We start from the raw sequence: 17,438 nt of genomic DNA on the forward strand, positions 1-17,438 counted from the left end.
AAATGCTTGAGCAAGGAACAGGAAAAAGAAAAATACCCTTATTCTTTATATTAAAATGTTATGTCTACATGACAAACCTAAGTCAACCTACATTAAAGTTTGAACCTCTCTAGTCCAGCAGTATCCATGGCCTGGCATGATTACAGTCAGCCAGATGTTCACTTACCCCCCATTTCCCTGAAGCTGTGGGAAGCTGCCTGGCAGGAAGCTGGCAGCCTCATGAAGGTAGCTAATGGAAAAGACAGTGTCTACCCAGACATTGCCTTGCTTTAATTACACCAACATAAGCATTATGCCTCTTGTGGAGGTGGTGTTATGAAGTCAGTGTAGCAGAACACTTATACTGATGGGAGGAAGGCTGCAGTGTAGACACTGACATAATTAGGTCAATGTAAGATACCTTATATTGACCTAACTGTGTAGTATAAGACCAGCACTAAGTGTTTCTCCTCTTTCCCCTTGAGACACTGTTAAAATGTATCCACATTGTTGCATGGTGAATTTTAAAACCATGTTAAAATATTTTGCTAGTTTTATTTTCATGTGTACATTGTACCAGACATTATTTGTGTCTTTTTATATACAACATATGCACACAGCTAAAGAGCCACATAATTATATTCACACCATGGACAGGACTGCAGTGAAAATGCAGTAGTAGGTATAAATCAAGAATGGAATGCATGGAGAAATATCATATTCATCAAAATGGATACTATGTGGTTTTGTGTTCTTTCATCTTCATGACAAGCAGAGAGGTAAGCATAGCATTTTTGTTCCAGATTTCTAGTTGCTATTTTTGATCTTTAGCCTTGCATCTAGATCTGGTTGGAAAAAATTTCAACAGAATAGTGTTCACCTCAGAAAATTCAGTTTAATAGAAAGTGAAATGCTTTGCAAAATCATGTAGCCAAGAAGGCTAATGGAATATTAGGTTGCATTAAGAGGAGCATTGCCAGCAGATCCAGAGATGTGATTATTCCCCTTTATTCAGCTCTGGTGAGGCCACATCTGGAGTATTGTGTCCAGTTCTGGGCCCCCCACTACAAAAAGGATGCGGAAGCATTGGAGAGGGTCCAGTGGAGGGCAACCAAAATGATTAGGGGGCTGGAGCATATGACCTATGAGGAGAGGCTGAGGGAGTTGGGTTTGTTTAGTCTGCAGAAGCGAAGAGTGAGGGGGGATTTGATAACAGCCTTCAACTTCCTGAAGGGAGGTTCCAAAGAGAATGGGGAAAGGCTGTTCTCAGTAGTGACAGATGGCAGAGGAGTGATGGTCTCAAGTTGTGGTGGGAAAGGTCCAGGTTGGATATTAGGAAAAAGTATTTCACTAGGAGGGTGGTAAAGTACTGGAATGGGTTACCTAGGGAAGCAGTGGAGTCTCCATCCCTAGAGGTGTTTAAATCTCGGCTTGACAAAGCCCTAGTTAGGTTGATTTAGTTGAGATTGGTCCTGCCTAGAGTAGGGGGCTGGACTTGATGACCTTCTGAGGTCTCTTCCAGCTCTATGGTTCTATGATTCTATGTCTATTTGATCAAAAATTGATATAAGACAAAAAGGAGGGAAGGAAGGGAGTTCTAATTATACTGAAATGTCCCATTTAATTTCACTATTTTAATTTCTTTTAAAATAACTTTGTTTTGAATATTTTGAATTTTTCATTTTACCATACAATAAAATTAACATTGAAATGAAATCCTATAACACTGTGGAGCAAGCTGAGAATTTTTTTCACACAGAATTTTACATATTCAGGTTTCATTTCAAGCCAAATGAAAACAGAAACAGAAATCTCAATGTTCTGTAAATTACAATTTCTATTATCTGCCCTTCTCCATTCATTGATCCTGGTAGACCACTTTAAAGAATTTCAGTCACTTACAGGATTCAAATGTGGAGACATTGTTTGGGTGGGTGATATTTAGGGTCATACCTATTTTAGATTGGGATCCTGACTTCTCCAAAATGTAGTGATAGTTAGGCCTTAGCTTTTAATTGGAACACATCAACAATGAACACAGAATATGGAACCCCCATCTTTGAATCATCCCAGATCAGCAACCATAGAGGTTCTTCAGTATGTAAACAAAGCACACGTCACATGTTAAATATTGAAAATACGCTCTTTTCAACTGGTCTCGAACATCTCTGATTTTGGCTCACTCCATAAAAACCAAATCCCTGATTGAATACTTAAACTGTTAGTAATGCCATGTGTGTCTGCGATTGATGGGAAGCGGCGTCTCGGTCCACGACACTTCCCACCACTCGCATTGGCCACGAATGGTGATTTGTGGCCAACCAGAGCTGCAATACCTCTTCCGATACCTGTGGAGGTGCAGGTAAACAGAGAAGCAGCAGCCTACGAGGGATTAACTCTGTGGGCTGCCATTTTGTTTTGTTTTTATTGCCCATCCCTAATCTGGACCATGGAGCTCTGATTCAGATCCTCAAAATTCAAGGAGGTCTGAAATCAATGTTCTGGTTTGGGCTCATCTTAGAGTAACTCCCAACCTAGTGGATATGGTGAATCCAGCTAATGCCAGCCCGGAACCCACAGTAACATGTTTGGGGATAAATTTTGGTATTCTCAAAGATGCAGGTATCCATAAAGTAAAACTAACAGCAACTCTTCATACAAAAATCCCCTCTGGGACATGATTCCATGCAAAATGACATCACAAGACTGTCAACAATTGCTGCAGTGTAAACACACAGCTAGAATTCAAAAGACTGAAGAACAAAACTTCAGAGTACATTTTTTCTCTGCAGCTGGAACTAAGAGTAAACTAAATTCTGTCTGGCTTATCAAATCTGAAAAATGTGCTTAGATAATCAGTCTTTTGGCTTGATCTTATTACTACTGAAGTCACTGGGAATTTCGCCATTGATTTCAATAGGTGCAGTTTCAAACCCTTTAGAAAAACTGTGGGGGTCCCTCTTGATCTAAAAACAGACTGATGTATAGTTAACTGAAAAAAGGGCTTGTGGTTCACGGCCCCGCCACTACTGCATTGGCTGGCAGCCACCCTGGGTTGCTGCGGCTATTTAAAGGGTTCCCAGTCGCTGTGCTATCCTGGCAGGGGCCAGAGATACGAGCCCTTTAACTAGCCAGAGCAACCCCAGCCGGTTGCGAGGCACTTCGGTAGTGGTGGGGCCGGGAGCTGTGAGCTCTTTGCTGTGTTTTTAATTCAAAGCCTCTGGCCCAAACAATTCTGTGGGGAGGCTAATCCTCAGCCCCGCTCCTTCTATCCCAGCCCCCACCCCTTCCAGGGGTGGAGCCGGCTCATGACCAAGTACCAAAATTCCTTACGTGGCGCCTCTGAAAAGATTATTACCCAACCCTGTTTTAATCCACTCTATTGCTTCACAAAAGGCATGAGACAATAAAAATTACGTAATACAAGCCAGAAAAATTACTAGATTTTCCTGCAGTCACACAAAGCTATTGGATCAATCTTCCCATAACAATAGGAATCCTCAGTAGTTAATTTTTCCTCCAGATCTTGGTTGTCAACTGCAGAGCTGACAACAGGATGAGGGAGAGGGAGACAATTGTCACAATAACTCAAGCTCTCAGGGAGCCCTCAAAACATCTGTAATTTCTGTGTAAATAGGGTGAAATGGGAAAGGATGGGGACTCAGGGAACATGATTTCTCTCAGCAGGCCTGACCCACTGTAAGATTTTACAAATAAGGTATTTTGTAGTTCTGCTCAGCTGGTTGGTGCAAAATCCTGGCTTGAGGGAGAATTTGCCTGAATAAACACTGAATACAAATGTAGGATTTAATCTCAAAAGTTTAAAGGAACACTTTCTTTTTAAAAACCATCCTTCAGTAATTTTACCTATTTTTATTAGGGTTATTATTGTAACTGAAAGATATCAGAGCAAAACACTGTTGTTCATTTTTTTTTCCTATTGGGCAAGATTTTGATATTGGTACACTCTGAAAAGAAGTTTATTTTGTCCAAGGACATTTTTTGCAAGCAAGGAAGCTAAATCTGGTCCTCTGCATTTCACAACATTTCCTATCAATTCCCATTGTTCTTCCAGAATAGCTAGTTTCCCTATTGTTTGCATGGATCTTTCACACAGCAACAAGGGGGAAAATATTCTTAAGTAGGAAAATCTGACTGAAAAATTACAAAAATTGTCAGGGAACTCATCTGGTATACTAGGTGGAACAACTGTGTACTCTTTTTTGTTTTTGTTTGTTTGTTTGTTTGTTTTGAAATTGACTAGTCTTCAAATTGACATGCTATTAAAATACTGGGGAAGGGGGGACAGAAAATGTAGAGTGTGCTGTTAGCAAATATTTTGAATGTTAATGACATTTTTAGGGATGAAATAGCAACAATTTGATTTTAACTTTGCCACTTGTGAGTTATGCAGTTATCCCTCACTCATGGAGTAAAGAGGAAAATTCATTGTCCATAGATGCAGCATCTGTATATACTTTATGGTTTATAAATAAGATGGCTTGAATAAAAAGGGTGTATCAGATTAGTTAATGAGGCATCTAATCAAATAGATATATTATAACTGCAAAGTTTGGGACAGGTTAGTCAAGTTATGCTTACATAAATGTATTTTTGGAAAATAATATACTCACTTCAAAAAGTGAAGTTATACAGGAATATCCACATTTCTCAGGTGGCAGCATAGATTCAAATTTTTATATCAATCTATTAGTGTGTAAAAAATATCAACCACCCCAATGCTTACGGTTTCACAGTTTAAACATCTAGTTTCGTTAGTCAGTGTTCCCTGAAAAATCTCATGCACCCAGGTGAGTTCTTGTTTATTGTTCTCTTCGGCTTCATTCATATTGCCATTTTTTAGTTTCCCATTTTGCTTTTCCTGCTTCTTCTCCTCTTGCAGGATGTCTGCAATGGTGTTTAGCAAGTAATTTAAAAATTCATGTGCATCTTGCTGCATGTAGTTGTCAAAGAGATCTGCAAAGGAGAAAGGCAGAATTCTGTAGTTCTGTTTCTATAGTTCCCTCAATTCATGCAGGAAAGGATGGACTGAAATTCAGGTTTTGCTCCCACATATAATTACAAGCCCCAATTCAGGAACAGACACATTTTTAAGTATAACTTAAGCTTGAGAGTAATCCCAATGTTCAATGTTTGGGATGTGCTTATAGGAGGCAATGATAAACACAGGGGTGGGAGAGTCTGACACTAAATAGTGTAGTTTTCTCTTAGTAATTTGGTGAATGCATTGCTCCTGAAAACATTTCCCGAATCTTTGTTTCTGTCAATAAATAATGGTCCAGATGGTGCACACACATGCACGGTCATAAAGCAGAAGGAAACTCATGGGAAGCATCTCTAGCTGATGTCATATGAGATACTCCCATTTCAGATATTCCCTTGAATTTTTCCATAAACAGCTTGATTTGCTCCACCCTACTGCCTGCTGTAGAAGCAGGAACTTCTGTTCCGCAAACACATGTATTTTTATCCTCTGCAATTCCCTCCAGCCAAGACACATGTGAATCTTAGGGGGTCCATTCACAATACAGTACTGAGTGCAGTCCCTTTGCCATGGCAGTTTCAGGGGCCACGCCTACTGATAAGACTCCCATGCAGAACGGAACTGTGTTACCAAGACTGCCCTCCTCTGATTCTTCTTGAACTCGGTTGGGGGAAATCTCCCCAAATAAAGTAGACACCCCTGCCTCTTTTAGCCACAAACAGGGCCCAATGCTCAGTAGTCACCATTCCTGGGAATGATATAGTTCACTGTATGCATGCACATACTGAACCCAAGGTATTTGGGGCTAGTAGATGTGTACTGCCCCCAACTCTCCTGCGCCCACTGCATTCCCAAAGTATCCATCTTCATGGTGCTGTACAGAAAGCCACTGCAGAGCACTTCTCTGCAATATGCGGAGGCCCTCATTCCTGCCCAACTGCCTGCTGCTGGTTTTCTACATTTTTTTCTGTTTTTCCCCCTGTGCAGTGGAAATATCAAGAGAGCAGCTGTGCACCCACGGGAGATTTGGCACTTACTTGCAAATTCTAGTATAGTTAATGCCAACTACAATATTACACACACATGTGTACACTAAAGAATTCATATTTAGACAACAAAAAATTAAAAGTTTATTACAAATCTATCCTACTTGAACATTATGGTCAAATTGGTGTTTTTACTTTCCTAAGGCATTACGTGAGTCTCTGAAAGGAATCAGTCTGCACTCACCATTCTCCTTTCGTAACCTTGAAATGAACTTCTTTGGTGGAATCACTCCAACTTTTTTCTTCTGAGTAGCAATACTGTGAAAAAGGTCTGCCAGGCATGTCAAGAGGTTTTCCTTCTTTTTCTGTTGGGCCTTGTATGCCAACACATTCTCCCGAAATGGCCGGCAAAAATACAATGCCTGCAGCACAGAGTTACAGTAGCAAGTGTTCCCAAACTGCCAATGTAAAAGCAAAAATATCCTGAATCACTACAAGATACTGAAAACTAAATTACTTCATCATCCAGCCTGCACAATCAGCATCCCCAGTACAATATCCCATCAGCTGTCACACAGCTGTTGACTGGAAATAGGTTCAGGACCATTTACTGATCGCCACGCAGCAAAAACAAAGTATAAATATTAAAAATTCTTAGACTAGGACTGAAAATAAAAGCACCAAATATAAGGTATTATTAAAAAGCTATTCATTGCAATGAGACTATTTTTGATAAGTGGAATGGCCCACTCCTGCTCCCACTGAAATCAATGGCAGAACTCCTAGAGACTGCACTAGGAACAGAACTTAAATCAGTTTAATTCAGGACATGAAAAACACGCTTTAGAATGGAGGCTTCCCTTCATCTGCTCTCCATCAGGTGATTAATGTTTTCTTGATGATAACACCTAATAAGCATATGCCAAATTTTAAACATGAAAATAGTTCAGTGCCATTGACTTCATGCAGCCTGATAAATATCCTCAAATGTTTGACTTGCCTGCAACCAACTTTCAATATGTGACCTAAAATTTCTCATGGAACATTATCAGCACCCTACCAAATCTTAGCCTTTAATCAATGTTTCTCTAGAGGGCATTGAAATTAAAGCAGCATCAAACCATAAAAGAATCTATATCACAATCGCTCAATATAAAATAACATATGATTCACCTCACAGAAACGGTACTTACATTGACCAACCCAAAGTAGTGTTCATTGATTGGAAACTGCTCTGGACCAATGTCTTTTTCCAGAGCAGAGGCATTGGTGCCCTGAAAGAGGGGGGAAAAGCCAATTATCCTCCAATTCAGATTCCAAAATAAAGTTATAAATAATCATTGGATAGAAGTAATTCCCCCTTTCACGGAAATAATTACTCAAGCTAAAACTGCTCTGAGGACTGGACAACTTGGGAGCTGCTTAGGCGAACAAAATATTTGCATTTCTAGGTAATGGCCTGGCAGACCTGATTCTGTAGTCTCAAATAAAGGTTGATTGGAGTTGAGCAGGACACCATATTGGTAGTCTTTCCACCTTAATTTCCCTTCACAAAGGAATTCATGCAGCATGGGCAGCAGCAGAGGAAACAATGTTCATTAGTTGTATTCCAGTGGAGATAAGTAAATGAAAAGCAGGGTGCAGGATCAGTCCTTTCTGAGAAAGGAAGCTGAAACTGACAACCACATAGTTCCCTTCTACCTTTATCTATTGCTCATTCTATCATCCAAGATCACAATCTGTCTCCCTGGTCTATATAATACGCCAATATTTTAGTCCGAGAAGAACCATTATGACTGCCTCATCTACTTGCATAGCACAGGCCATGGAATTTCACCAAGTGAAATTCTGCATCAAGCGCATAACTGCAGCATACCTTTAAGAAAGGCACACAGTCTGAATTTAAAGATTTCAAGTGATGGAGAATCTACCATATCACTAGGCAACCTTCTGCAACACTAGATTAAGCAGCCTTCAATATTAGATAAAAAGTCTTGTAATATCAGATACTTAAAGATTGTGATCCGTCACTTCTCAACCTTCTCATGATTAAACCAGTCTCACTATGACAGATTTTGTAATTATTCTAGTTTAACCCTTTCTAATTTTTCAACATCTTTTTGATAGTGTGGATACTAGAGCTAGACATAGTAAATCCAGCATGGTTTTATTAATTCCATATGACGTGATAATGCCACCTCTCGTTTTCTATTTGATAGTCCCATGTTTATAAATCCAAGGATGATATTTGCCCTCTGCACATCCTCAGATATCCACATCTGTGGATGAGGATATCTATGGCTCATTTTTGTGGATACAGTAAACTTCTGATAATCCGGCACCTTTGGGACCCAGGAGGTGCCGGATTATCAGATATGCCGGGCTATCAGAAGGGGGGGCTATGAGGGGTCTGGGATGGGGTGGGGGAAGATGCTACCCCAGATCCCTCATAGTCCCCCCTTCCGATAGTCTGGCTCTGCCCCAGGTGTCCCCAATTCAGCCGCTGCTGGTCAGTTTCAGCAGCGGCATAATCTGGGATGCCTGCGGCAGAGCAGCTGGGGTGCTGCTGGGTTGGTCCGGTAGCGCGCCCCTTGGGGCTGCGAGACCAACCCGGCAGCACCTCAGCTGCTCTTGGGGACGCCTGGAACAGAACAGCTGGGGTGCTCCCGGGTTGGTCTCGCAGCTGCTCTGCACCCGGCGTCCCCAAGTCAGCCGCTGCTGAAACTGATCAGCGACTGACTCCAGGAAGCCCAGAGCCCCTGGTTTCCCAGAATCAGCCGCTGGTCAGTTTCAGCAGTGGCTGAATCGGGGACGCTGGGGCGGAGCAGCTGGGGTGCTGCCGGGTTGGTCCCACAGCCCTGAGGGGCGGTGCTACGGGACCAACACAGCAGCAACCCACTTGCTCTGCCCCCGGCTTCCCAGATTCAGCTGCTGGTCAGTTTCAGCAGCGCCTGAATCGGGGAAGCCAGGCGCAGAGCAGCTCCAATTGTCCGGCTGCCCGGAGCAGTTCTGGGTTCCCAATGGTGCCGGACCATCAGGAGTGCCGGAGCATTGGATGCCGGACCAATGAAGTTTTACTGTACAACATTTTGTATCCACGCAGGGCTCTAATTCAGTTCATTCAATTGGCTATCCACCAGGATCTCCAAATTACTTTCTGAGTCAGTGTTTTGCCAAGTATGCTTGCTGATTCTGTACAGGTGACTTGCATGGATCTATTTTGCTTCGGAAGAGTGTCAAGCTAACTAGCCTATATTTCCCCAGATCATTCTTTTTACTCTTTTAAAATGTTGGCACAACATTAGCTTTTTTCCAAGCCTCTGGAATTTCTCAAGGATTCCAAGATTTGTTCAATATACAGCTAATACAGGCTGCCCACAACTTGCAACACAATCGGTTCCGGGAATAGCGTTGCAAGTCGGGAATGTCATAACTCGAGCCCGCATTTATGACAGGTGTCGTACACCGTCATAAATGCGGGGCTGCGGACCTAAGTCGGGGGATTTCAGCCCCTTTCACACTTATGGAAAAGGTCGTAAGTGTGAGGGGGGGTCATAAATCGAGCCATAGTAAAGTGGGGCGCCTCCTGTACCTTTAAATATGCTGGTTATAGATGTCCATGATTTTTTTTAATGTTACTTTTTTACCAAGTCTGATCTACATTTTGTTAAAACTCCTGTCATCAGCCATTTCCTTGTCATACTGGATTATTATATTCTGTCACTGACTGAAAGAAGCTGTTTCATTTCAGATGAATCAGCTGTCTGAAAATTGACACACATGCTGTTGGTGACCTGAAACCTTCCAAGTAAAATGACTTGCTTTAAGTTAGCAGTTTCCAATACAGCTTCAAGTATTTTGCATTTCACATCCTTTTTCAGACCCTTCCACCTCCCACACCTTTCAGCTTAATTCCCAGGAGGCAAGCTTTTGTTTGAGTATGTTAATATTTCCCAAGCATGCCACTTGAAAACAGAGTACTTTGCTTTGTTTTTGTCAATCCACAATAGGGCTCAGTTCTCCAGTTCCTTCTAGCAGAGCTCAGATACAAAGTGTATGTTGGGTGAATAGATGGGAGAAACAGGGTTAACTGCAATTTCTTGATTCAGACACCTGGCTGCAGCAGAAATTAGAGCAATAGGAAGTGTACTCCAATCTCTGCCACTGGCGTGCAGTCACATTATACCAGTAGAGGACGTAGAGAAGTGGCTCCCTTTTGCCCACACTCCATTCCTAACATACCCCTGTATTTCTCCAATGCTGGGGATGTTAAGAAAAGCTGGTGCAGGAAATATCAAAATGAATGAAATAGCTACAGTATATTCACTGTTGAGACACAGATTCCTGCCAGAAATTCACATTTTACCACCCAAGAAACCCCCAAAAAATCCAAAAACAAACCAGAAGCATCTATGCAAAATTGTTGTATCTCAAGGCAGATGAAAATGTCATGCTGCATACATTACAAACTCCAAGCGAGGATTAGTTTATTTGCTGAGAATGAAAGCCTCCATTTCTGAGCTACTAATCTCCAGAGATGCACCAATTCAGCAAAGCTCAAAACAGCTGTTGCTGAGAGGGAGGAAAAGGTATTAATCTAAGGTATACAAAAGGCTGGCAGAAAAGCAATCTGTCCTCATTGTTGGTCTTAAAACTCTTCCTGATAAAAGAAAATGTTCTGATATGTAAATACAGAAGTGTAATGGTGTTTCTTTTGGAACTCAGGTGTCTTCAGGTTGATAAGTTACTCAGATCAAAGCACAGGACTCAAAAAATCCTGGCAGTTTAAGATAATCTAATTGTCCAATAGACTTCTGTCTGTTATGTGACTAGCATTCAAATCATCCCTGTGCAAAGACAGTTTAGGTCATTTTTTTAGCTTTGCAGAAAAGTACTTTGTGACCCACTGTGTAAAGAGGGTATGTGTGCCTTTAAATGTGTGGCGGTCAGATACTATGTTTTATAAATTACTCCTGCACTGCCCACTTGTGAATTCTCAGAGCATGTCTACCTTGTGCCAATCAGTCCCTTGGGGGTCTATTTAGCAGGTCTTGTGAGGACTAGGGATGTTAGATAGTGTGCAATTAAACAGTCATGTAACTGCATCAATGTTAGTAGTTGCATGACTATTCAACGGTCCACAGGGCAGGGCCAGACGCCAGTGCTCTCCTGGCCCCACTGCTGAGGAGCTCCCTGACACCTGCATTGCTGCGCCTCTATCAGAGGCAACAGCATGGGGGTGGCAGTTGAGAGCTGGTCCATGAAGGGAGCAGGTTTAAAAACCAGCTTCCTGTGAAGACTTAGCTCCTGTCTGCCACTTCACACTGCTGACTCTGATACAGAAGCAGCAGCACAGGGTGGGCAGCAACCCCAATCCATAGGGGAGTCTGAGCAGCACAGCAGCAGTATGGGGGGGCAGCTGGCTCCATAGAGCTGGTGGTTGGAGGGAGCTCCCCCCCGCACATTGGCTCCTGCCTGCAGGAGGAAGCAAAGGGGGGCAGGCGGGTCCACAGAGCTGACACGCATGGACATCTGGCTTTAAAAGCCAGCTTTAACTGGCACCCGCCTGCCACCCTCACCCTCCATGCTGCTGCTTCTCTATCAGAAGGAGGCCCTGCGGATCCAGTACTCGTAGGGAACCAGCTTAAAAACCGGCTCTCCACAGGCACTGGCTCCCCCGTCTCTGCCTCTGATACAGAGGAAGCAAGGGGGCAGATGCATGTAGTTCACAGGATTAACTGATACGCCTAAACTTATCAGTTAATTGGGTAGTTGTCTACATACTGACATTCCTAGTGAGGACCGCTGGGCTCGAGGGCCAGCAGGTCAACCAGCAGAGATTCAGCGGGAGGTGGACCTGGTGGCCACTGGGCTCGCGGGCCAGCAGGTCAACCCGCGGGGATTCAGTGGGAGGTGGACCTGGTGGCTCTCTTGTCAACTCTGGTATTCCACTGAATTATAAGAGTAAGGGAAGTCAATGGGAGAGTTTCACCTGTTGACCCCACATAGTGGGGACCCCTGGCAACTTGACCTAAGGTATGTCAACTCCAGCTATGGTATTCACCTAGCTGCAGCTGCATAAATTAAGCATTGTGAGAAACAGCAGAACCAAAATGTAATAGATGAATGACCACTAAAAACAAAAGAAGTCCATAATATGCACTACCCAACTATATATTGTGCAATCTGTATTTAAGAGTCTGGACTCTGAGGCTATGTCTACACAGCAACATTATTTTGAAATAACTAGCGCTATTTCAAAATAACATAGTCCGTGTCTACACAGCAGGCAGTTATTTCAACATAATGTAAAATTACTGTCAAGCTGGAGGACTTCTTACTCCGACTCCTGTAACTCTCATTGTACGAGAAGTGTGGGAAGAAGAGTGCTCTATTTTGAAATAAGTGCTGTGTAGATGCTCCCAATCATGAAATTGGAAGACCAAGGACAGGGGAGGCCCACTGCTTAGTGAGGAGGGAGAAGCAGTAACAGGAAACTTGGAAATGGCGGAGATGCTCAATGACTTCTTTGTTTCGGTCTTCACCGAGAAGTCTGGAGGTGTGCCTAACGTAGTGAATACAAGCAGAGAGAGGGTAAGTTTAGAAGATAGGATACACAAAGAACAAGTTAAAAATCACTTAGGAAAGTTAGGGTATGTCTACACTACCCCCCAGTTCGAACTAGGAGGGTAATGTAGGCATACCGTACTTACAAATGAAGCCCGGGATTTGAATTTCCTGGGCTTCATTTGCATAAGCGGGGAGCCGCCATTTTTAAAACCCCGCTGGTTCGAACCCCGTGCAGCGCGGCTACACGGGGCTCGAACTTCGTAGTTCGGACTAGGCTTCCTATTCTGAACTACCGGTACACCTCGTGGTGGAACGATAAGGTGGGTGCATAATTGGCTGGATAACCGTAGTCAGAGAGTTGTTGTTAACGGTGCTAAATCCTGCTGGAAAGGGATAACAAGTGGAGTTCCACAAGGGTCTGTTTTGGGACCCGTACTGTTCAATATCTTCATCAATGATGTAGATATTGGGATAGAGAGTATGCTTATTAAGTTTGCAGATGATACCAAACTGGGTGGGGTTGCAACTTCTTTGGAGGATAGGGACATAATTCAAAATGACCTTAGCAAGTTAGAGAAATGGTTAGAGGTAAACAGGATGAAGTTTAACAAAGAGAAATGCAAAGTGCTCCACTTAGGAAGGAACAATCAGTTCCATACATACAAGATGGGAAGCGACTGTCTAGGAAGGAGCATGGTGGAAAGGGATCTAGGGGTCATAGTGGACCACAAGTTGAATATGAGTCAACAGTGTGATGCTGTTGCAAAAAAAGCAAATATGATTCTAGGTTGTATCAACAGGTGTATTGTAAACAAAACTCGTGAAGTCATTCTGCTGCTCTACTCTGCACTAGTTAGGCCTCAGCTAGAATACTGTGTCCAGTTCTGGGTACCACATTTCAAGGAAGATGTGGAGAAATTGGAAAGGGTACAGAGAAGAGCGACAAGAATGATTAAAGGTCTAGAGAACATGACCTATGAAGCCAGGCTTCATGAACTGGGCTTGTTTAGTTTGGAAAAAAGAAGATTAAGGGGGGACATGATAGCGGTTTTCAAATATCTAAAAGGATGTCACAATGAGGAAGGAGAAAATTTGTTCCTCTTGGTTTCTGAGGACAGGACAAGGAGTAATGGGCTTAAAGTGCAGCAAGGGAGGTTTAGATTGGACATTAGGAAAAAATTCCTGTCAGGGTGGTCAAATATTGGAATAAATTGCCCAGGGAGGTTGTGGAATCTCCATCTCTGGAGATATTTAAGAGTAGGTTAGATAAATGTCTATCAGGGATGGTCTAAGTCAGTACTTGGTCCTGCCATGAGGGCAGGGGACTGGACTCGATGACCTCTTGAGGTCCCTTCCAGTCCTATAATTCTATTATTCTATGATTCTAAGCTACTCAATTGATGTAGCTCAATTTGCGTAGTTTATTTCGACTTAAGCCCTGCTGTGCAGACACACCCTAACTGCTTTTCTTCATGGGGAGTGATGCTAATGTCAACTATTTGCACTGAAGTTGCTGAAGCACACTTCACAACATATGCTTAGTAACAGAGAGGTAGTCATGTTAGTCTTTAAAGTGCTACATGTCTGCCTTTTTTATTTTACTAAGCTCAGACTAACCTACTTCTGCCCTACGAAAGCGCATCACCTAATAAACTATCTTGTTAGTCTTTAAAGTGCTATTTTGTTTTACCAACATATACTTACTAACAGGTTGTCACTCATCCCAGAGCTACACCTCCCATTTCAAAAGTAGGCCTTGGACATGACAATTACACAGTAAAGCACTGTATAGCCCCGTCAGAGAAAATAAAACACGGAGGAAAAAATTCAGCCATTGGGTAAGCTGACACAACATTGATTCCATGGAGAGTTGTGTCAGCTTACATCAAGGGTGATTTCAGCCTGGTAGATATTACTTGAAGGTGCGTGGGTACCATCAAAATTACATGGAGAGATTGGAGGCTGTAAACTGATTTTTAAAGAGAAGATGCATTTCCCATACACAGAAAGATTTATACAATATACATTTTTTTAAAAGCACTGACTTTACATTGTAAATGTTTAGTATAGGATTTCTTTCCTAATAAGCAATGGAGCGCCAGGAAGCAGGAAAACATTTTGACATAATCCACCTAGAATGTTTACATGAGGATGTAACATGTTAAACCAATGTTTTAACTAACAGGATATTAAACATGATTTTATCCCTACAGTAGAAATAGACAAGTTATGTTTAAAAAAAACAAACAAGTTAGCTCTTGTGGCTACCCTACCCTACAGTAATCCATGACCAGTTTTAAAACATTACTGTTCTGGCCACACTCAAAACAAAAATTATATTTATTGTATTTATTAATCATATTTATTTACAAATACATTTTCCCACTGTAAACATGGCCCTTTGTAGCATTTTCACCAGGAATTTTGGAAATGTTTTCCTACCATTGCTAATGGCAGTTCAGTTCCATCGGAAGTAGCAATGGTGGGAATCCTAGTATAAGATGAGGATCCTGAACTGAGGAGGCCCTACAGAGACAGACAGTGGACTGTGATTTTAAGGAGTTAATCTCCAGACAGGAATCATGGCAACAGGTTTGGCAAGCTGAGCCTATTTAAGATCAACATCTTAAAAGAAGAGTGTGTTACAGAAGAAAATGCAAAAGGGGGTTATGGTGACCAGAATTCAGAGCTCTAGGGAAACGGAGTTACACCAGTTTGCAATCTGGGTGAAATCCTGGCTCTGCTGAAGTCAAATGGGAGTTTACATTTGAATTCACTAGACACTAGAGTTCACCATTTTTAAATATACTACTCATAAACCATCATGGAAAGAGTACAGTTAGAGACGTTTGGTTTATCCCAGAATGACACAAATTTGAGAAGACTTCTGCAATAGAACCATAGCCAATGAGTGTGCATTCAGAGCTTCTGATAATCTTTTCTCTTGTTTTGTCCCTGGCCCTATTGCCCTTCATTGAGTTTGCTGATCATCATCTCAACTCACATCTCTGATCATGATTTTCCTCTGGAAGACCATGTGAAACAAAAAATAATAGCAGATTAACTAAATTATGACAGTTCATTTCTTAAAGTGATTGTGGAAATAATGAAGCAAAGACCAGTAGTTCATGCATACATGAACTAACAACCCAGATTATCAAGATTAAAATGTAAAATCTGCAAGGCAAGGAGAGAATCTTCTCATGGGTTTGTAAATACCTAGCATAGTTTTGAGACCTGTATAGTTATTTAGCTGAAATTACATTGCCTCCTATTTTGATTTTTAAAGACTTCCAAGGAACACTATCCAAGGATGGTAATTTTTTTATAAGCACTTTTCCCAAAGAGTACATATCAGATATCCTATAGACAATAAAGTCTAGGTGATTACTGTACATATGTACAAGAAGCCAATTAGTTGAGAATCTCAAGGACAAGGAGAGATCAGGGAAGCAGGCGGCTCTGCATGTTGGGCAGGCAGGACCTGCCTGCACTGTAGCAGCCCCAAATCCCAGCCCCAGCCCTAGCAGACTCCCTTACAGTGATGCCAGTAGCCCTGATGGCCCCACACCCAGCTGCCCCAGCTCCCTGGCTCCTCACCATGCCATGCCCTGGCTCCCATTGGCCCAGCGGCCCTGCCACAGACTCGGCCCTGCCACAGACTCCAGCTCCTACAGCCCTGGCAGTTGGTTATGCTATAGTCACCAACAGCCCTGGCTCCTGGCCACACTGTGCCCCCAGCCCCTGTGGACCCAGAGGCCCCAGTGTATCCCTAGCTCCCAGACTCACCACATCCCTAGTCCTGGCCCTGACTCCCATATCAGCTCCCAGCCACACTGTGGCCTCAACTCCTGAGGATGCAGAACCAGCAGCAACAGTAAGTAACCTAACCCCACCCTAGCTGTCCTGCCACCACCAATGGTTAACTAGTTGAACAATAAAATTTGAAACATTTAACCAGTTAATGTTTTAATCAGTATTTACATCCCTAATAGTGGTAGCAATGCTGGCAAGGGCAAGCTGGGGTTTATAACAACTGAGTCGAGCTATTTGAAAAGCAGAATTCCCATCCCACAAGAAATTCCAAGAATTCCAGATTTTATGTCATTTCAAAGTGGAATGGAAAGTTGAAATTCAGAAATTTTCGTTAAACAGAAAATGTAAAAAAAAAAAAATCATTCAACTTCATAGTTGATTTGATCCAAAGGTTTTGTTTGGATCATATTTACTATCATAAATATCATATTTACTTTTATTATATAGGATATTATAAAATATAAATATAAAAGTCAAAATGATCAAGTTGAAATTAAACATTTTGATAATTTCCCATATCAAATTTTGATGAAATCAGCACATTCCAACACAATTTTTTATTCAACTAAGTTAGCCTTTTCAGATGGGAAAACATTCCAAAGGAAAAATTTCAACCAACTCTCCAGCTGAGCTATTTGGGGTTTACCCCTCTGGGAGACTGAAAAGAAATGAGATTAATATATTTTAAATGGGTGCAAGGAAGTAATAAAGCCAATGATAGATCAATAAAGTAGAGGAGCTGCATTGGGAGATGGATCTCAAGTGGTCATAGGCAGCTGAGCAGTTGTCATTACCTGGGGTCTCATAGCTCTGGTTCAAAGCAGCTGGCAGTCTGGATAACTGGTGAAGAAGTAATTATTCCAGTAAGCCTAATGCTTACCGGGTAACCAACTAACCTTTTACAGACTTAACCGCTATACCAGATCCTGTGCTCCACTTAGAACTAAATCAAAAATTGCCTCTCCTCTTGTGGGTTCTAAGACTAGCTGCTCCAAGGAGGATTCATTTAAGGTGTCAAGAAACTTTATTTCAGCATCCCATCCTGAGGCTGACATGTTCCCAGCCAATATGGGGATATTTGA

General features: G+C 42.1%; 1 protein-coding gene across 2 annotated transcripts in view; it reads right to left on the reverse strand.

The window, feature by feature from the left end:
* USP46 (ubiquitin specific peptidase 46) overlaps positions 1 to 17,438 on the reverse strand; it is a 41,957-nt gene that overhangs the window by 18,477 nt on the left and 6,042 nt on the right. For both annotated transcript variants that reach the window (XM_006113475.5, XM_006113476.5), the window contains 3 exons: positions 7,164 to 7,244; positions 6,215 to 6,428; positions 4,727 to 4,956 (listed from right to left, as the gene is read on the reverse strand). In XM_006113475.5, coding sequence (XP_006113537.1) covers positions 4,727 to 4,956; positions 6,215 to 6,428; positions 7,164 to 7,244 — 525 coding nt within the window. The remainder of the gene's footprint in view (positions 1 to 4,726; positions 4,957 to 6,214; positions 6,429 to 7,163; positions 7,245 to 17,438) is intronic.

This window comes from Pelodiscus sinensis, chromosome 4 (assembly GCF_052426305.1).
Source record: "Pelodiscus sinensis isolate ZL-2025 chromosome 4, ASM5242630v1, whole genome shotgun sequence".
Classification (NCBI taxonomy): domain Eukaryota; kingdom Metazoa; phylum Chordata; order Testudines; family Trionychidae; genus Pelodiscus; species Pelodiscus sinensis.